General features: G+C 51.0%; 4 protein-coding genes across 4 annotated transcripts in view; 3 read left to right on the top strand and 1 right to left on the bottom strand.

Moving 5' to 3' along the window:
* The window catches only part of LOC139684016 (zinc finger protein 850-like), a 124,959-nt gene that overhangs the window by 35,808 nt on the left and 67,762 nt on the right, over positions 1-21,389 (top strand).
* On the top strand, positions 337-1,134 carry LOC139684050 (olfactory receptor 14C36-like; the record flags this gene model as incomplete). The annotated part of the gene is made up of 1 exon (XM_071579654.1): positions 337-1,134. A coding segment is annotated over one exon (798 nt), but the record flags the coding sequence as incomplete, so codon positions are not given.
* LOC139684049 (olfactory receptor 14A16-like) lies at positions 8,758-9,693 on the bottom strand. Its single transcript, XM_071579653.1, has one exon. It carries the CDS (start codon positions 9,691-9,693, stop codon positions 8,758-8,760), a length of 936 nt encoding a protein of 311 aa, XP_071435754.1.
* LOC139684036 (olfactory receptor 14J1-like) lies at positions 19,411-20,328 on the top strand. The gene has a single exon (XM_071579646.1). It carries the CDS (start codon positions 19,411-19,413, stop codon positions 20,326-20,328), a length of 918 nt encoding a protein of 305 aa, XP_071435747.1.

Genomic DNA, 21,389 nt, shown 5'->3' with positions numbered 1-21,389 from the left:
CTCAAGTCAGGGACTGAGATGAGGGTTTTCCTCAGAGAAGGAACAAGGGTGGTTGAGACAAAGGGGGACAGTCTACAGGAAATGGCACCAGTTCAGCTCGAAGCAGCCTGTCCTGACTTGTCCCTGTCTTTTTCTCCATCAACAGGTCCCCATGCCCAGAGACAGCAAATGTCCAACAGCAGCTCCATCAGCCACTTCCTCCTCCTGCCATTGGCAGACACGCGGCAGCTGCAGCTCCTGCTCTTGTGGCTCTTCCTGGGCATCTTCCTGGCTGCCCTCCTGGGCAACGGCCTCATCATCAGCGCCGTAGCCTCTGACCACCACCTGCACACCCCCATGCACTTCTTCCTGCTCAACCTGTCCCTCATAGACCTGGGCTCCATCTGTACCACTGTCCCCAAGGCCATGCACAACTCCCTCTGGAACATCAGAACCATCTCCTATAAGGGATGTGTTGCACAGGTCTTTCTGATTTTCCTCGTAGTTGGAGTAGAGTTTTCCCTCCTCACCATCATGTGCTACGACCGCTACGTTGCCATCTGCAAACCCCTGCACTACGGGACCCTCCTGGGCAGCAGAGCTTGTGCCCACATGGCAGCAGCTGCCTGGACTACTGGGGTTTTTTATGGTTTCCTGCACACAGTCAATACATTTTCCCTGCCCTTATGCCATGGCAATGCCCTGGGGCAGTTCTTCTGTGAAGTGCCCCAGATCCTCAAGCTCTCCTGCTCACACTCCTACCTGAGAGAACTTCGGCTTCTTCTGGTTAGTGGGGTTTTTTTTGTGGGATGTTTCATTTTCATAGTTTTCTCCTATGTGCAGATCTTCAGGGCTGTGCTGAGGATCCCCTCTGAGCAGGGACGGCACAAAGCCTTTTCCACGTGCCTCCCTCACCTGGCTGTGGTCTCCCTGTTTCTCAGCACTGCCTTCTGTGCCTACCTAAAGCCCCTTTCTCTCTCCTCCCCAGCCCTGGACCTGGTCCTGGCAGTTCTGTACTCGGTGCTGCCTCCAACACTCAACCCCTTCATCTACAGCCTGAGGAACCAAGAACTCAAGGATGCTGTGAAGAAAAAGATGACTGGATGCTTTTCAGCAACCAGAGACTGCTTGCTTTCCTCTGTCAATGGCCTGTAGTTTATGTCATGAGAGATGAATCTAACCTCATTTATCATTGTTTTTTCCCTTTCTAATATTATTGTCTTCAATGATATTTCATTATTAACTTCATTCTACTATTTAGCTCCCCCATTTTCTGTAACCCAGTGTTGTTAGAGTAAAATCAAAAGTGAGCAATTCAGATCTATAGAACACCCTGTGAGACTGAGCTATCAGCCAGAGGCAGCAAGGAGCTCAGCTGCTGCTGGCTGATAGGGAGGTGGTTTACTCCACAAGAAATCACAGAGTAGGAATTCACAGGACTCTGCAAAAACACCAAAACTGTCATGGTAAATAATATAAACATGGGACTTGTCAGAGATAGGTTTTAACCAATTGAAGTATTTGGAGTGGTGATGTGTAAACTGTTTTAGCCAATAAGCTGTAGTCCTAACCCTATATAAACTGTGTGCTTTGTGTAATAAAAGGTCTTCACTATAAACTTCATAAGCTTGTTGGTGAAGTCCTTTCTCTCCACCGTTTATAAATTGTTTATTTTAACCCAGCCCAGGGACTGCCCTGGCCATCCCATCATAGGGGCTGTTCCCCACCCTGGATGCTCCTGACCTGGGCTGGGGCTGCACAGGGGGCTGTGGGACCAACTGTGGGGCAGTGGGGCACAAAGGGGCCACAGAGTCACTGCCAGGGGGTGGGAGCAAGGCCAGGCACAGACAAGGAAGTCCTGGGCATGGCCTGAGCTGTGCACGTGGGACTGTGGGAAAGGCAAAGCTCCCCTGGAGTTGGTGGCTGCAGGAAAAGTCAAGAGCCAAAAGAGCCTCAGTGGCTGTACTGGAGACCAAGGCTGAAGGAGGGAAATGCTGGGCTGCTGTGGGATGGGGAGGGGGATTTAATTCCAGCTGACACTGCTGTGGTGCTGAGGGACTCCATGGCTTCTCTGCCTGAGTCTTTACTGGAAAGGTCTCTCAGGCCTCTGTGCTCAGGGAAAGCTTGAGGGAGGAGGAGAGCCCATCTTGGCAGGAACCTCCTGCAATGCCAGAGGACAAATGGCAGTGTGTGCCCCTGCAGGGGCCTCCCCTGGCCATGGCACAGGCTGGGAGCTGCCTGGCTGGGAGCAGCCCTGTAAGGCAGCTGTGGGTGGGCAGGAGCTGGGCAGGAGGCAGCCGTGTGCCCTGGCAGCAAGGGAGGCCAGGAGCACCCTGGGCTGTGTGACCAGCACAGCAAGGACGTGGGTCATCCAGGTTGCTGAGGCTGAGGAAAGCTGCACAAAGAGCTGTGGTGTTTAGAAATGTTACTGTGTTTATTTTTTCTCTGGGCAATGAAGGGACTGTGCCTCTAAGCATCACCAGTTCCCAACCTCCCAAAGAACACAAACCTGATGAGTTTTGGTTCCTACTTCAGTGGCACTTGGATCTCCCTCCATGCTCAGAGCACAGAGCTCCCTTTTCTCACCAAGTTCTTGGAAATGAAGAGACTGAGGACACAGGACAGGCTGTGGGGATCAGTTGCAGAGCATTGCCACGGACTGGGGGTACTTGTGACCCCAGTGCAGGACCTGGCACTTGGTCTTGTTCAACCACATCCAGGTGGCCTGGGCCCATCGATCCAGCCTGTCCAGAGCCCTCTGCAGAGCCTTCCTGCCCTCCAGCAGGTCAGCAATCCCCCTCAGCCTGGTGTGATCTGCAAACTGACTAAGGGTGCACTCAATGCCCTTGTCAAGGTCGTTTATAACAATAATTGAACTAAGCTGACCCCAACACTGAGCCCTGGGAACACCCCTCGATGTAACTTGATTCCCCCCCACTCCCTTGGCTTGATCATCCAGCCAGATTTTTACCCAGTAAAGAGATGCTGCAGAAAATGTTTGATTAAGTTCCTGGAACCCCAGAATATTTGGGATTAGAGCATTGCTGATGCCCAGGGCAATTCTTATCCCCTCTCAAGAAACACACTCCTCCAGGTGCCACCCTTGTCTCTTGGGAAACACAAAGGGATTGGACGGGAGTGTTTCACTGACAACAAGGAGAATTTTGGATGGGTACCTTTACACACACAGATATTGATGTGTCCACTCATCTCTGCCTGTGAGTGTGTGTGAATTGAGTGTGGTGTGAATGTTGTTATTGTGACTCTGCAGTTGAGTCACTGTTAAAATTGCTAATCAATGCTATTGAAGCAGATGGTAACTGTCAAATTGGTCAATGGTTAAGGGCTGCTAATCTCTTTTGCCCTATTTTGTATCTGATTCCTTTTCACCCTGGCCCTCTTGCATTTGAAGTGTCTGTGTAAATCATTCCCATTCATTAAAAAATAAATATTTTTGTCAGGTCCATATTGAAATTTTCCTCCTTAACTAAACTCCAAATAATACAAGTCTTGAAGACTTGAAGTCAATTAAAGGAAGAGAAGGAAATTGATTTTTCTGTGCTTTAATGAGCCCTACTGTGTATTTGGAGATGAGTTCATGGTCCTCAGGAACTGATAAAACAATGAAGAAGTTCTCAAGAAGTCAGAAGCCAAACTCCAAGTCTCCTGAAGCATCAATGGGCCCCACTGAGGGCAGGCACTGACAAAGCCTCCCCAGGGACTCGTTAGAGCAGATCCTTGGAGGCCCTGATTGCAGGGAGACAAAGGCTCTGTGCAGGCACCTGGAAAGCTGAGAAAACCCTGGGTTTCTTTGAGGAAGCACAAAGGCCAAGGCCTGAGTCTCAGGCCCTGGGCCAACAGGTCCTGTCCCTCACTGGTGGCTCAGGGCTGTTTGTGGGGCAGGAGGGGTGAGGGTGTGAAATGACAAATGTCAAAATTTCTGAAACCCCTCCCAGTCTCCAAAGGGAGGGGTTAGGGAGAAACAAGGTGCAGACCCTCAAAGGAAAGTTCCTTGTGGTGGCCTCAGTGGCAGAGGTACCTGTCAGAGTGCTGGGGACAAAGCCCTGGGTGCCTTTGTGCCTTCCAGCCCTGCCAGAGCCCTTGGCCATCTCTCCTGCAGCCTGTCCTGCCCTGTCCCTGCTGCTCCTCTGGCCTTGCAGGCTGCACACACCCATCCTGCTTTGCCTCCCAGCCCTCCCAGCAGCATTTCTGTGCTCTCACTGATGTCTGTGCACCCATCACTGGCTGTTCCCTGGAACACAAAGCCATGGCATGGTCCAGACTCTCTCTGCGTGACCTCTTACACCACAAGGCTCCCCTTTGAGGGATATTTCTATTTCCTCACCTCCACTCTGAACATTCCAAATCTGACTATGTGGCTTTCTTTCTCATTCCACCACCAAGAACATCTCCATCCTGCCTGATCTCCTCTGGCCCAACTCCAGTTCTTCTTCATTTCTCCCCAAGGATGAGCCTCATAGACAGACAGACCAGTCCAGAAGTGTTACCCCAGGGCTGAGTCCAGAGGGGTGACAACTTCCCTGTCTGGGTGGCCACACTGCCCCCAAGTCAGCCCCACATCCTGTTGTCCTTATTAACTTTCATCCCGAGCCCCTGTGCCTCAGGACATCCCTCACAGAGCCCAGGCCCTTCTCCTCAGGGTCACTCCAGAGCTGTTCATGTCCCTGCCCTCATCTCTGGGTCATTGTGCCCCCAGGGCAGGACTGGCCTCTTTCCCTTCCAAAACTCCATGAGGTTTGTATTGCCAGAGCCCAGAGCTCCTCAGGGCCCCTGAGAGGGACTCTCAGCTGGGGCAGCTCTCAGTGTGTGTGCACAGGGGGCTCAGCTGCCTCTGGGTGCCCAAGGCTGCTGCTGCCTGGCAGGGAGGTGACAGATGTCACCTGGCAGCCCCTTCCCAGCCACAGGCCCCCTGAGATGCTGAGGCTCAGCTGACTCCTCACAGCATTGCCACCCATCTGCTCCTTGTGTCCCACAAGCTGATCAGGTCCAGGTCACCTCACATTCCTCTCCCAACACCTTGTGCCTGCTCTGGACCCTCAAGGTCCCTGCCCAGCTCCCAAGGGCTGTGTGGGGGTCGTTAATTGTCAGGGGTTGGTGTTTAGAGGTTCGTGTCAGGATTAGGTAGAAGTTTAGGGAGGTTTGGTGTTGTGCTGACAGGGTTGGAGTCATGTTTAGGGGAGGAGCTTTTTGGTCCTGTTTAGGATTAAAGCTTGGGTTTCATACTAAGAATGCAGGTTTGGGATTGGGGCATTAGAGTCTAAATAAGAGTCTGGAGTTCTGTGTTTAGGCTTTTCCTTCGAGGTCAGATTGAGGTTGGCATTGAGCAGTGGATTCCTTTTACTGGGAGAGGCAGCACTTTTAGGTTGAGGCTTGAGGTTGGAAATTGTGTAAAGGTCTATCAGAGGTGTTTGCACAGTCAGTGTTTCAGCACTCTCAGCATGACCTGAACCTGTTTGGAAATCATCAAATATTTCCTCTCTTTTGTCCAAGCTCCCCTTTCCTTCCCCAACTGTCCCAGTTCCTCCCAAACTCCCCAGAACTTCCAACAGGATGGTCTCAGCTTCGTGATGACACTGCAACCTCATGGAGTCAAGGGGCCATTGTCACACTTGCAGGGCCTTATGAAGCCAAAGGGACCCTGGGACACTGCAGGAGCTCATGGAATCAAGGGGCCATTGTGACATGCGGGGCCTCATGGACAAAAATAACCCTGAAATGTTTCACAACCTCATGGAATCAAGGGGTCATTTTGACACTGCTGAGTGTCATGGAAATAAAGTGACCCTGGGACACTGAGGAGCCTTTTCAGATCAAGGGGCAGTTGTGACACCACAGGACCTGATGGAGCCAGAGGAACCTGGGGACACTCTTCAACCTCATAACTCAAGATGGCATAGGGACACTGTGGAGCCTCATGGAAACAAGGGGCCACTGTGACAGTGCAGGACTTCATGGAACCAAAGGAACCCAGGAACACTGTGGAAAAGCATGGGACCAAGAGGCCATTGGACATTCAGGGCCTCAGGGAACCCAAGGGGCCCTGTGACATGGAGTAACCTCATGGAATCAAGGGGCCATTTTGACAGTGAGGAACTTGATGGACTCAAGGGGCCACTGTGCCCCTGCACAGTCTAATGGAACAAAATGAACCCTGGGACACAGTGGAACCTCATGACATCAACGGTCCATTGTGACACTGCAGGGGCTCATTGAACCAAAGGAGTATGGGGACAGTGAGATATCCCATGGAATCAAGGGGCCATTGTGACATGTGAGTCCTCGTGGAACCAAAGGAACCCTGAGGCATTTCAGAACCTCAGGAGCCAAGGGGCCAGTGTGATCCTAGAACTCCAAGGGATCAGCAGACCCGCTGCCTCCCCCCCACTGCCACATGGACCGGAGTCGTGGCTGCTCCTTGGGCCCCTCTGGAGTCAGCGTTTGCTTTGGCAGCAGAACTTGTCTTGGATGAGATACTTTCCAGATTTTGCTTTGCCCCCTCTCTCCCATGGTTTTATTTTTTAATCTGGTTCCCCCAGGGGAAAAGGGGAATGGGAAGCACATGTTGATAACCATCTATACATAAAAGGGAGTTGAGGGCAGAGAGACAAAGTGATTTCTCTCTCTCTTGTTGCTTTGAACTCTTGATATTGTTGTCTTTGCTGCTGTATTTCTTCTCACTAAACTGCTACTTTTTTCACTTAATACCTCCTCTTATTGTGTCTCTCTGTACTGCTGGGGAATAAAAGGGGAGTGAATTAATTTTGCAGGATTTTCCACCACAATATTTGTCTTTAAGCCCAGACAGGTTGCTCAAGGCCTCCCTGAAAGGTGGCATCAACCATAAAGGACTTGAAAATCATTTGGTCCCATTGTATAGAGAGATAATAAAGATGTTCTACAGTGGTATTCAAGGGCTGATCACTGGGAGATCTCACCAGGATGTTTCTGCCAACTGGACTTTTTTCTGTTGATTTTATTTGACACTCTTTGTTCAGCCAAATTCCCACCCACCACAGGTTCCACTTCTTCACTCCAGCTCTCACCAATCTGGCCATAAGGACACCATAGAAGACCATGTCAAAGCTCTTGCTAAAGTCTTGGCACACAACACCCCCTTTTTTCCATCCCACATGGGTTCTGCAATCCCTCCCTTGTCCGTCCAAAACCTGGAGATGGCTGCAGAGGACTTGCCATATCCCCTTCTCTGCTGAGCCTGACCAGTCTGGAACTCTCTCAGTCCTCCTCCCTGCCCTGTTTGCAAACTGGTTCCATCTCTGCTTTTCCCAAGTCCCCAGGAATCTCTATGATGGCTCTGGCCTTCCCAAGGTGTGTGAGAGAGGACTCACAATGACACTGCCCACCCTCAATATCCCTGAAACCAAAGGCCTTTTCCATATCCCACAGTTCCAGTTTAGTGCCCACAACACAACACAGGCCTGTCCAGCTCCTTGGGGCCATTCAGAAGGGAGGCAGCAGGGATTTCTTCCTACAGGAACACCACCCTTTGTGCACTCCATGGCTGCCCAGAGCACTTTCCCTGGTGCCTCCCTGCCCGGAATGTTTCTGGCCATCAGGCTGTAGGTGAGGGGGGTGAGCAGGTGCTGAGGATGATGTAGAACAAGGGCTGTGTCAGACTCTCTCAGGAGGGCTGTGCTGGGCAAGGCTGAGGATGCTGCAGAAAACAGTGGCACTGGTGAGGTGAGAGAGGCAGGTGAAGAGACCTTGTGGCTGCCTGTGCTGGGCAGGAGCTGCCCCAGGATGGCAGCTCTGAAGCACACACAGGTTGCCAGTGTGATCAGGAAGGGGAAGGCTGGATCAGAAAATCAGGCTTGGAACACAAAGAGCAGCAGTGACATGGTGTCACTGCAGGAGAGTTCCAGCACTGGAGCAAGAATGCAGAAGTGGTGCAGTATGTCAGGGCCATAAAAGGTGTCTGGGACAAGAAGGAAATGATGACTGTGGGTGACAGGACTCCCAAAGGCCAGGGTGCAGCTTTACTGGAGACAGAAATTCCTTGTTTATGCCTGGCCTTGCTGTCACCTCCTGGCAGTGACTCCATGGCCCCTTTGTGTCCCACTGCCCATCAGATGGTGCCACAGCCCCCTGTGCAGCCCCAGCCCAGGGCAAGGGCAACCAGGGTGGGGAATGGCCCCTCTGGTAGGATGCCCAGGGCAGTCCTTGGGCTTGGTGACAGAAGACGGGTGTCTAAGTAGAAAAATGAATTTAATAATGACATTTCATTGAAAACAGTAACATCAGAAGAGGAACAAACAGTTATAAATGAGGACAGACTTGGTCTCTCATGGCATACACTATAAGCCATTGACAGAGCAAAGCAGGGAGGTTTTGGCAGCTGAAAAGCATCCAGTCATCCTTTAAAGTAAACAAACTTTCACAGAGAGAAAAGACTTCACAGCACGAATCTCTGAGATTCAAAGTAAAGACATTTTATTTCACACAGCACACGGTTTATATGGGGTTAGAGGTGCATCTTATTGGCTGAAAAGGTCTCACCCCAACACCCTAGAACTTCTAATTGGTTAAAAGCCCATCTCTCACAAGTCCAGTGTTTGTATTACCTCATCCCGATGTTTTGAGGTCCATGTCCAGAGATCAGGAAGGCAGTTGAGACGTTCTCATGAAAACACTTGCAAGGAGTGACCGTCGCCTACCGGACAAACAGCAGGTGTGTGTCCTTGCAGGCTGAAGTATCAGCATGATTCTCATGGAGCTGAAGCAGTTTGGATTGCTCAGAAATTAACTTTTTGCAAGCAATTTCACAACAATCATTTTCCTCACAGCATCCTTGAGCTCCTGGTTCCTCAGGCTGTAGATGAGAGGGTTCAGTGTTGGAGGCACCATCGAGTACAGAACTGACACCACCAGGTCCAGGGATGGGGAAGAGATAGAAGAAGGCTTCAAATAGGCAAAGAAGACAGTGGTGAGAAACAGGGAGACCACAGCCAGGTGAGGGAGGCAAGTGGAGAAGGCTTTGTGTTGTCCCTGCTCAGAGGGCATCCTCAGCACAGCCCTGAAGATCTGCACATAGGAGAAAACTATGAAAATGAAACATCCCGATAATAGAAAAGCACTAACCACAATGAGACCAAGTTCCCTGAGATTGGATTGTGAGCAGGAGAGCTTGAGGATCTGGGGCACTTCACAGAAGAACTGGCCCAATGCATTGCCATGGCACAGGGGCAGGGAAAATGTATTGGCTGTGTGCAGCAGAGCATTGAGAAAGCCACTGGCCCAGGCAGCTGCTGCCATGTGGGCACAAGCTCTGCTGCCCAGGAGGGTCCCGTAGTGCAGGGGTTTGCAGATGGCAACGTAGCGGTCGTAGCACATGATGGTGAGGAGAGAAAACTGTGTTCCAAAGAAGAAGAGAAGCAGAAAGATTTGAGCAGCACATCCCATGTAGGAGATGTCCCTGGTGTCCCAGAGGGAGTTGTGCATGGCTTTGGGGACAGTGGTACAGATGGAGCCCAGGTCTGTGAGGGACAGGTTGAGCAGGAAGAAGTGCATGGGGGTGTGCAGGTGGTGGTCAGAGGCTACGGCGCTGATGATGAGGCCGTTGCCCAGGAGGGCAGCCAGGGAGATGCCCAGGAAGAGCCACAAGAGCAGGAGCTGCAGCTGCCGCGTGTCTGCCAATGACAGGAGGAGGAAGTGGCTGATGGAGCTGCTGTTGGACATTTGCTGCCTCTGGGTATGGGGACCTGTTGATGTAGAAAAAGACAGGGACAAGTCAGGACAGGCTGCTTTGACCTACACTGATGCCATTTCCCATAGACTGTCTCACTTTGCCTCATCTACCCTTGTTCCTTCTCTGGGAAAAGCCTTCATCCAGGTTTCTGATTTGAGCTCCTCTTGCACTGGCTGGGTGTGCCATGAGCAGACTGTTTTTCCTACCCACATTCCATGCCTGGTTCTCTGAGGTCAGAAATTCCCAGCCTTTCTGCTGCACTCGGACTGAGCCACTGAGAGCTGTGTGAGGAAAAGGGATTCCTGTGGCTCGGGGCAAGGTGAGTGGCTGGACAGGCTCACTCCAAATGCCCCTGTGTTTGGACCTTTGGGGATCAGAGGACAATCACCCTTCCATGTACCCTGAGAAGAAACCAGACCCTGCTGAGAGCAGAGGGATCACTAAATGTCTCAGTCCTTCTGAAGGTCTCTGATGAAGACTGACTTCTGTAAAAGACACACAGAGTTCATTTGACAAACCCAACAGCATTTCCTCAGTTGTAACATCTCTGTGCTTCTCCATGGGGCATTCAGGTAACACCAGTGTGCTATAGGAGAGATTCACATGCAGGTGGGCAGCTCAGGGCTTGGAAGGACAGGACAAGGAGACCCCTGACTCCCTGGGGATGGTGGCTCATTAAGGGAGAGTCAGCTCATTCCCCTGTCACACACACTGATTTGCTACAGCCAAGAGTGTAGAGGAAAGGTTGAACATTCCATTCCAAGGACACAACTGGAAGGCAGGAATAAAAAGGGCAGTGCCTGACTCAGGTTATGGTTCTCTGTCTGAGACACCAGGGCAGAGACAGCAGGCACTGAGGACAGTGTTACCCTGACCCAGCTGTGCCACCTCACAGACACCAACAGTGCCCTCCTTCCCACAGCATTTCTCCTTTTAGCTCCCCTTCATTCCCTGATCATATCCCTGCTGCCTGGACATTTTCCTCCTGGCAGGTGCCTTTTCCCTCTCAGCACTCCCAGTCCCATCCCACCCTCTGTGCACTCACCCCAACCCTACAGAAACCTGCCTGTCTGCAGGGCACTGCCTGGGGCATGTTCTCTTTGCAGGTGGGAAAGGGCAGGTCACAACAACCCTGATGGGCCCAGGAAAGGTGATCCTGGTGCTGTCCATAGCTGAGGCACTTCAGGAGGATCCCAGAAGACAGACTGACTCAAAGTTACACATCAGCAGTCTCAGTACATGTTCAGACAATGTGTGGATGGTCCTTGTGTGCCCCTTCCAAGTCAGAAGATTCTGTGATTCTGTGATTACACCTCCTATTCTGCTTCTCTCATCCCCCAACAATCTCACTCTGCTCCAAGGAGAAAATTGAAAACACACTCAGGAAAGCACCTTGTTACAATAATCCCTGACTTACCATCTTCTCAGGAAGTGTCATCCAGAGCAGTCCCCAGGCAGATCTGGAGCTGTGAGCAGCCCTGAGCCACACAGCACCCTCTCAGCAGCAGGACCCTGCCCTGCTCAGGGCTGCTCCTTCCTCCCACAGCTTCTCCCCAGACCTGTGAGCAGCTCCCCGGGCTGGCTGAGAGCTGCCCCTGGCAGGCAGCAGAGTCCCTGCCCCAGCACAGCACCCTGGGCTGCAGGACCCTGCTCTGCACCACAGCCCTGGGCCCCCCTGGCTGCACACCCACCTTCACAGACCTGCAGCACACAATGGGAACAGGGATTGCCTTGCTCTGTCCCTCAGATGGTGCAGGAGGCAAACCCAGCTCTGCTGTGTGGCCACCTCCTCTGCACTGGAGGAACTGGGAGAGTCCTCCAGAAAGGTCCTAAAACCTGTGGGATGTGCCAGTTTAGGAGATCCCTCCAGGAACTGAAGTTTATCCTCCTTAAAGTTTGACTGTTTCAGAGTGATAATTTCTCCTCTAGTGAGATATAAGCAAGCTCTCCTCTGTCTTCTTCCAAACTCTGCTTAACTTCTCTCTCACTGCTCTCCTGTGCCCTGGGTGTCTGCAGGCAGTGCCCTGAGCCCTGCTGGGCTGTGCACAGGAGCTGCTCCTGGGCAGAGCTGTCTCTCTGCAGCACTGCCCGCTTGCCAGGAGCTCCCTGTGTGCCAGGAGCCCGGCCCAGCTCAGCATCAAAACAACAAACCCTGGGGGGAGTTTGGTCCTGACTCCCTGAACATCAGGCCCTGAGTGGAACTTGAGGAAACCTCACAGGAATTCAAAGTCGTGTTGCAACTCCAAAGTTTCTTGTAGTTTGGATGGGTCTCACTGAGGGACACAAAGGAGAAAATGTCCCCAGGCTCCAGTTAGAGCAGAAAACTGGAGGTAGTGCTGACAGCTGGGGACAGGCAAAGTAAAGTTGGCTCTGATGCTGAATAAACCTGGATGTGTTTCACTAATCCAGAGGTCTAAGCCTTGACCACGTTAAGGAAATGTCACAGCCATGCCACCCAGTCCCTGGAAAGGGAGATCCTGTCCCTCCCTCTCATTCCTCAGGGCTCTTCCTGGGGCACTGGGATGTGGGGATGGGAAATGACAAGGGCAGGAGGATGGGGTGGCACCTCCCAGGCTGCTGAGCAGGGACAAGGAGGCAATGAGGCCCCAGGGCTGCAAGGCTCACTTGTCTCCTCATGCCATCAGTGGCACACACAGCAGCCATGGCCAAAGACCTGCACAAGTTGGCTCTGGCAGGGCCTCTCAGTTTCTGCACACCCCTTTCTCCTCTCCAGCCCAGACTGTCCTACAGTGTCCATGCCCTGCCCCTTTCCCTGCAGGCTGTTGTCATCCCCCTGACTGCCCCACCTGGCTGGCACCTTCCTGCACTGACATCTCTCCCTCCTCCCTGGCTCTTCCTTGGAATACAAAGCTTTCAACTGATCTAGAGTCCTTGGTGATGTTTTGTGTCAGTGGACTTGTTTTGGGAGTGAAATTCCTTTCTCCATCTGTCCAGTCTGGACCTTCTTGGATGCCCTTGGTGACATTATTTCTTTCTCTTTCTATTTTGTATTATTAAAATAAAAGCTCCACTATCGCTGAAACCACCATTGTGACACTGCAGAACCTCTTGGAGTCACAGGGTCACTGTGAAATCTCATGGATTTAAGGGGCTATTGTCACAGGACAGGGCCTTGTGGAGCATAAAGGACCAGTGTGACACTGTGGAACCTCATGGGATGAACGGCCCAGTGTGACACTGCAGAGTCTTATTGATCCAAAGGGATCATTGTCACTGTGTGCAACCTCATGGAATCCAAGGGTCATTGGGACACTGCAGGATGTCATAGAACCAAAGGAATTCTGGGACATTGTGGAAGCTCATGGAATGAAAGGAGTCTTGGGACACTGTGGAATCTCGTGGTGTCATGGGGGAAATAGAAGTATCAGACAGAGTTTATTAGAGAAGCTGTCTCATTGAGCTGAGAGGTGCAGAAAAGGCCCCCTTGCTTTGCACACTCCTTCTGAGAAAGCAGCCTGAGTGTGACAGGATCCAATCTTAGCCTCAGGTTTACTCTGTGGTTGAAATTTAAGGAATTAAAGAAGTCTGATCAAATCACATTCTCCTGCAGGTTTTAATGATGGCAAATCAGATACACCTTTATCAAAATAACTATTTATTATGAGAAATGAATAGACAAAACAACAGACAAGTGAACAGATGAAAATTCTTAATCATTTACTTCAATATTTACTACACTGTGGAAAACTAAAACCCTACCAGTAGAGTATTTTATAGCATAAAACATTGCAGGGCTCTGTATCAAAGCAATTATTTTAAAGCAGTTGTAACAAAGCCAGCAAAAAGAAACAATCATTAAACAGAAATTGACATTTCTCACCACTCAATTAAAGAAGGGGCATCTCTCTTCTTCCCTTAACCCCTGGGCAGTGACCAGGAAGAACCCTCCTTCTTCATGGGAGAAGCTCCACACACTTCAAGGCAGTCTGTGGAAGGATGTGCCATATGAGAGTTGGGCTGGGATTTAAAGTTACACAGTGAGGGATTGCAGGTCCTGTATTTCCAGGCCAATGAGCAGCTTATCTGTCAGATCCTGTTTCAAAAAGCAGGATGTGTATTTGCAGTTTGGTGAACCAGGCTGGTTTTAGCAGAATTCAACACCAAACCAGCACCTTGGTGCCAGCAGTAACTCAGCACACAGAGCCTGCACTGTTTGCATTCTCTGAGCAGATTCTGGGCCTGATCAGGGTACAACATCCCGTCACTGTCCATAAGGCTCTGCAGAGCCACAGTGGCACCTTGATGCCATGAGGTTCCAAAATGTCCTGGGGTTGATCTGGTTCCAGGAGGCCCCACAAAAGACAAAGGCCCCTTGGTTCAATGAGATTCTGAAAAGTCTCAGTGTTCCCTGTGTTCCCTGAGGCCCTGCAGTGTCATGGTGGCCCCGTATCTCCAAGAGGTTCCACAGTGTCCCTGTGTCCATTTGGTTTGGTGAGGCCTTAAGTGTCACAGTGGCCCATTGACTCCTTGACGTTCAGAAATGGTCCAGATTTCCTTTGGTTCGATGAGAATCTGAAGTGTCACAATGTCCCATTGGTTCCATGAGGTTCTGTGGTGTCACAATGTCCCTTTGGTTCCATGAGGTTCTGTGGTGTCACAATGTCCCTTTGGTTCCATGAAGTTCTGTGGTGTCACAATGTCCCTTTGGTTCCATGAGGTTCTGTGGTGTCACAATGTCCCTTTGGTTCCATGAGGTTCTGTGGTGTCACAATGTCCCTTTGGTTCCATGAGGTTCCACACTGCACTTGCAGGAACACACATGGGTGGATGTTGCCCCACCTGCAGAGCTCCCTCCAGCTCTGGGTCCCAGCACAGCAAGGACATGGAGCTGTTGGAGAGAGTCCAGAGGAGGCACCAAGATGATCAGAGGGATGGAGCAGCTCTGCCATGAGGAAAGGCTGAGAGAACTGGGATTGTTCAACATGGAGAAGAGAAGGCTCTGGGGTGACCTAATTGTGTCCTTCCGGACCTGAAGGGACCCAACAAGAAAGATGGAGAGAGACTATTTACATGGGCCTGGAGTGACAGGACAAGGAGAAATGGCTTCACATTGATAGAGGGGAGGGTTAAATGAGATATTAGGAAGAAATTCCTCATGGTTAGGGTGGTGAGGCCCTGGTACAGGTTGTGCAGAGAAGTTCTGGCTGCCCCATCTCTGGAAGTTCTTCAAGGCCAGGTTGGATGCGAAGCCCAGTCCAGTGGAAGGTGTCCCTGTCCATGGCAGGGGGCTGGAATTAAATACTCTTTCAGGGCCCTTCACACCCCCAAAATTCTATGATTCTGAGACTGGTGGGTGATGTGGTGGTTGGGGCTGTCTGGGTACAGACACCATGAAATAGTGGTGTTTTCCATTGTGGGTGAAGGAAGGAGGGGACAGCAGAACTGACGCCTTGGACTGCTGGAGGGCAGACTTTGGCCTGTCTGGGAGAATGTTTGAAGGAGTTCCTTGGGAGTCAGTCCCTGTTATAGTTTGGGCTGGCAAAATGCCAACTGCCTGGTACCCAGTCAAAAAGTCCACTCCCAGAGCAGGAGAGTGAGGGAAAACAGCAGAAACAAGGCTTTAAACACAGTGAGGTTTTTATATTTATACAGAGAAGAGGAGAGCTTAACACAGAATATGAAATAGCACATGGTGACAGGAAACAACAACAGGCTCACCGAGGTCGCCCCAGCTAACAGGTGAAACTCCGAACCAACCAAACCCCCTCCCCAAAGGAAACCTCCCAGCAAGAGGGAAAGAGGAATTAACAGGAATATGCTCACGTCCCCGGCTAAACAGACGTGCCAACCGGCAGGAGGGCCTGATATCAGCAGTCAGGGAGCGGGAACCGTCCTGGTCAGAAGCAGGGACCAAAGAGAGCCGAGACTCCTCCCACCTTGCTTGTTATACTCCCCGACACTTCCTGATGATGTCAGATGATATGAAATACCTCTATGGCTGCTTAAGTCAGATGATACCTGTCCCCTCTAATCTGTGTCACAACCTTTGAGGCCTGCTAAAAACTGAGGCCTACATGGGGACCTATGCTGACTAAAGGAAAAAACAGTTCTGGCAGGCTGGAGGTGCTTAAAGAAGGAAATCTCAAAGCTCCATGAACAGGCTGTGCCAAATGGCCCTCAGAAAAGCAGGTGTAGAAAAGACCTACCTGGTTAAACAGAGAACTTAGGCTGTAACTCAAAGGATAAAAGAGAGTGGACCACCTCTGAAAGAAGGGCCAGGAAAGTTGAAGGGACTACGAGGATATGGTGAAGTTATGGAGGGGAAAAACTTGAAAGGCCAAAGACAAGCAGGAACTGAATTTGTTCACTGCACTTAAAACCAACAAAAAACGTGCCTCTAAATCCCTGGACAGCAAAAGGAGGGCTCAGGAGAGTCTCTATCCTTTTCTGGATGCAGAGGCAGCACAGTGTCAGGGGAGGAGGGAGAGGCTGAAGGTGTTAGTGACTTCTTTCCTCAGTCTTTAACACCAAACCCAGTTATCCTCAGGATACCCAGATCCCAGGGCTGGAAGTTGGTGATGGGGAGCTGAGTGAAGCCCCCATAATCCAGGCAGAAATGGGCAGTGACCTGTCCTAATGAGACCAGTACAACTCCCTGTGCCCAGAGGGGATGCACCCCAGAGTACTGAGGGAGCTGGAGAAAGAACTGGCCAAGTGTCTTCCACTCATTGCCCAGCAGTCCTGATCAACTGCAGAAGTCTCAGCTGACTCAAAATCAGCAAATGTGATGCCCAACCACAGGAAGTGTGTGAAGGAGGATCTGGGCAACTCCAAGGCAGTCAGCCTGTCCTTGATGCCAGGGAAGGCCATGGAGCAGATCACCTTGAGTGTCATCACATGGCATTTGCAGAAGAACCAGAGGACAAGGCCTAGACAGTCTGGGTTTGGGAAAGGCAGGTCCTGCCTGACCACCCTGATCTCCTTCCATGGCAGAATGACCCACTCAGGAGATGAGGGAACGGCTGTGGATGCGTCTCTCTACGATTCAGTAAAGCCTTTGGCACCACCTCCCACAGCATCTCCTGCAGAAACTGGCTGTTCATGACTTGGATGAGGGAACTCTTTGCTGGGTGAAAAACTGGCTGATGGCCCAGAGAGTGGTGGGGGATGGAACTAAATGCAGGTGGGGCTGGTCACTAGTGGGGTTCCCCAGGGCTCAGTGTTGGGGCTGGTCCTTTTTAACATCATTCTTGATGATTTGGCCAACGGGATCCAGTGCACCCTCAGTAAGATCATAGACAGCACCAAGGTGGGGGTGATTGTGGATCTGCTGGAGCTCAGGAAGGCTCTGCAGAGGGATCTGGACTGGCTGCATCAATAAGGCCAAGTGCCAGATCCTGCCCTTGGGTCACAACAACCTCATGGAATGCTCCAGGCTGAGGGCAGAGTGGCTTGAGAGCTGCTCAGCAGGAATGGACTTGCAGGTGCTGCTTGACAGTGGCTGGATATGAGCCAGAGTGTGCCCAGCTGGGCAAGAAGGCCAGTGGCATCCTGGCCTTTATTGAGAACAGTGTGGCCCACATGGTCAGGAAAGTGATTGTGCCTCTACACTGGGCACTGGTGAGGCCCCACCAGGAGTGCTGTGTCCAGTTCTGGGCCTGTCACTGCGAAACAGAACGGCTGACAGAACTGGTGCTTTTGAGTCTGGAGAAGAGGAGGCTCAGGGAGGAGCCTCATTGCTCTCTACAAAGACTGAAAAGAAGGTTTTAGTGAGGTGGGGGTCGGTCTATTCTATCAAGCATATAGTGAGAGGAAGAGAGGAAATGTCCATAAATTCATTGGATGCAGTTCAGATCAGATATTAAAAAACTTTCTTTAAACCCCAAGAGAGTGTTTATGTATTGCAGTGGGTTACCCAGGGAGGTGGAGGACTATCTGGAAGTGTTCACCTGGCATCTGGATATGGACATCTCACTCTAGCATATGGGATATGGGTAATTATGGTGGTGCTGGGTTCCTAGCTGGACTAGAAAATCTTGAAGGTCTCTGTCAACCCTGATAATTCTGTGATTCTCTTACCTGTCATCACTTTTTCCAAGTTTGTGCTCCAAAAAACTCCTGGAGATGCTTTCTCAGTCAAGTCTCTCAGTGAGACCCATTAGCAATACAAGAAACTTTACAGTCTAAATCTGACTTCGGTTTCTCAAGAGGTTCCTGCAACTTTCCTCAGGGACTGAGGCTCAGAGACTCAGCACCAACACCCCACACCCCACACCCCCCACCCCGAGGGTCACTAAATGCCCTGGGCTGTTGCTGTGCTGCTGAGCTGGGCCGGGCTCCTGGCACAGAGGGAGCTCCTGGCAAGCGGGCAGTGCTGCAGAGAGACAGCTCTGCCCAGGAGCAGCTCCTGTGCACAGCCCAGCAGGGCTCAGGGCACTGCCAGGGCAGCTCACGGAAATGGTCAGGGCACACACAGAGCTTTAAGGGCTCAGGATTGGCAGGAAGACTGAGAGCTCTTGGAAGAGAAATCCTTGCAGTTCTCGACAGAGTGAGTCTGTGGGTGCAGGGCATGCAGGGGCAGTTCCTGGAGGCATCTCCTAAAGCTGGCACAGCCCCAGCTGATGGGATGTGTCAGGAGGGGGCCATTGGGGGGCACTTTGGAATAATCGTGGAGCCTGGGGGTGCAGCCAGGGGGGCCCAGGGCTGTGGTGCAGAGCAGGGTCCTGCAGCCCAGGGCGCTGTGCTGGGGCAGGGACTCTGCTGCCTGCCAGGGTCAGCTCTCAGCCAGCCCGGGGAGCTGCTCACAGGGCTGGAGGGAAGGGCTGTGGGGAAGGAGCAAACGATGGCAGGTGAGGGCAGGTTCCTACCACTCTCAGAGTGCTGCAGGGCACAGGGCTTCTTACACCTCGAAATCACAACAGAACCATCAAAAATGGTGTATCAAAGCGGCAGAAAACATCTTGGGCTACATGATTGGAGTGGGTCCTGCTCCTTTTATATTCTGCTCTGGATTTCTGAGTAGGCAATGGGATAGAGAAATTAATTTCTAAATCCAGGAGAAGGCACAGAAATTTCACAAATTTTACTCTGAGATCAGAGAAAAACAAAAAATATTAGAAATCAGCTTTCTGTGCCTCAGAGGCAGCATCAGTGTTGCTTTTCCAATATCCTCAGGCTGGGTCTGACATTGCCATCTGTTGTAGTAGTCTGCACAGCCAGAACTGCCCCTGGGAAGTGTCCTGTGCTGGGAGGGCTCTGCAGGGCAGAGCTGAGCACCCAGGGCTGGGATGGGCTCTGGGAGCACTGCCAGGGCACAGCCCTGGGCACAGGGAAGCAGCTGCTGTCAAGGACAGCTCCAGGCAGCAGAGCCCTGTGCAGGGAGTGGGGGAATGTGCCCCCAAGGCAGCCCTGGGGTAGTGGGTATTCAGGCAGTTCTGGGGATCCTTCCTTTAATGGTTTGATGAACTTTTCCATTACAAATGGTTTATATTTGACATAACTCATGATGTTCAGAGCTGTCACAAACCAGCTCCATGTTTCCACTGCAACAGCGAGGAACTCACTCCTTAATAGCACATGGGCAGAGCTCCTGCTTCTCACATCATCCTCAGCCAGCACAAACCAGAAAAAGGAAATGCATTTAAGTCAGGGTGACATCTATGAAAAATGAAGTTTGTAGTCTGAAATTTTACGCCTTTATTTTTAATTTTTTTTTTCAAATGGGACCCATTGTCAAAAGTAAGTAAATGTCCAACAGCAGCTCCATCAGCCACTTCCTCCTCCTGCCATTGGCAGACACGCGGCAGCTGCAGCTCCTGCTCTTGTGGCTCTTCCTGGGCATCTCCCTGGCTGCCCTCCTGGGCAACGGCCTCATCATCAGCGCCGTACCCTCTGACCACCACCTGCACACCCCCATGCACTTCTTCCTGCTCAACCTGTCCCTCACAGACCTGGGCTCCATCTGCACCACTGTCCCCAAGGCCATGCACAATTCCCTTTGGAACACCAGGACCATCTCCTACATCGGTTGTGTTGCCCAGGTCTTTTTCTTTATGTTCTTTGTCACAAGCGAGTTTTCCCTCCTCACCATCATGTGCTACGACCGCTACGTTGCCATCTGCAAACCCCTGCACTACGGGACCCTCCTGGGCAGCAGAGCTTGTGCCCACATGGCAGCAGCTGCCTGGGCCAGTGCCTGTCTCTATGCTCTGCTGCACACAGACAATACATTTTCCCTGCCCCTGTGCCAGGGAAATGCCCTGGGCCAGTTCTTCTGTGAAATCCCCCACACCCTCAAGCTCTCCTGCTCAAATCCTTACCTCAGGGAACTTGGGCTTATTGTTGTTTGTACCTGTGTAGTGTTTTGTTCTTTTGTTTTCATAGTTTTCTCCTATGTGCAGATCTTCAGGGCTGTGCTGAGGATCCCCTCTGAGCAGGGACAGCACAAAGCCTTCTCTACGTGCCTCCCTCACCTGGCTGTGCTCTCCCTGTTTCTCAGCACTGCAGCATTTGCTGACTTGAAGCCTCCCTCCATCTCCTCCCCATCCCTGGATCTGGCACTGTCAGTTCTGTACTCGGTGGTGCCTCCGGCCCTGAACCCCCTCATCTACAGCCTGAGGAACCAGGAGCTCAAGGATGCCATGAGGAAAATGATGAATGCTTAGATTTCAGAAGCAATAAACTGCCTGTTTTCTTCTCCAGAGAATATAATGTAACTCATTACAGGCTCAGTCTTTACTTCTGAAGTTTTTCATGGAGACTGTTTGTGGGGTGATTCCTTTCTTCTGTGTGTCTTAACTTTGGGCACAATGAAATTTCACTATTTATGCCATTTCTAGTTCATTTTTTATGTCCTAAATTTTACTCACAGACTGTGGAAATGAGGAATCATCTTCTCTGTGCATTTTAGCAAAAGAAAGGATCCTGCATTCTTGTTTGCCAGAACTCATTCCTTGAAAGCTCCTGTGAATCTGGACGGGCAGAGCCTCTGTGCAGAGAGGGACAGAAACAGAGTATCAGCCCAGCAGCACTGCCAGGCAGCACCAGCACTGGGTCTTTTCAGAGCTGCTCTTTCCACTTCCCCACTCTCCATCTGTGCCCTTGTGTTTGCCCTCAGCTCTCTGGCTGCTCAGTGTGTGTCCTGCTGTGTAGCAGTGTTGGGACCACAGCAGGTGGGCCACAGTTTCTGTTCTTTGAAAGCTGACAGAAGTGGCTGGAATTGTTAGACAGATTATTGATGTTTTTCAGAATTTGATGGCTGTGTTGTGGAAGGCTAAGAGGGATCATAGGGAATCTGGAGGTGACAATCTAAACATTAATAACTGAATGGAAAAGCTGAATCTTAAATATTGCTAAAAAATTCACAGCCGGTATTGACAGCCCAGAGATCCTGGACTGGGAGCTGTAACAACCACACCACAACAGGATGAAAATCTCACCAAAACCCACCTCAGGGGTATGAAGGTGACCCTGTTGTAATAGAGAAGTGATCAATATAAAATTTCCTTGTTAAATTGAGTTAATGATTCCATATAAAGTTTTTGTATTACTTTTAATAAAGCAAAGTTTGTTATGTCATTGTGACTCTGCTCGCCCCTTTGAGGAACTTGCAAGGCTTAAACCGCAGAATGGACTGTTTTTAGCATATTGTGCAATGCTTGGTACAGGCGTATCATACATGTGAACTGTGCATGAGAAGAAGAGCCTGAAGACCCCCCTAAGACCA

This window comes from Pithys albifrons, chromosome 31, assembly GCF_047495875.1.
Source record: "Pithys albifrons albifrons isolate INPA30051 chromosome 31, PitAlb_v1, whole genome shotgun sequence".
Lineage (NCBI taxonomy): Eukaryota > Metazoa > Chordata > Aves > Passeriformes > Thamnophilidae > Pithys > Pithys albifrons.
The sequence above is the reverse complement of the archived record's forward strand: the minus strand, read 5'-3'. Positions and strand labels throughout refer to the sequence as shown.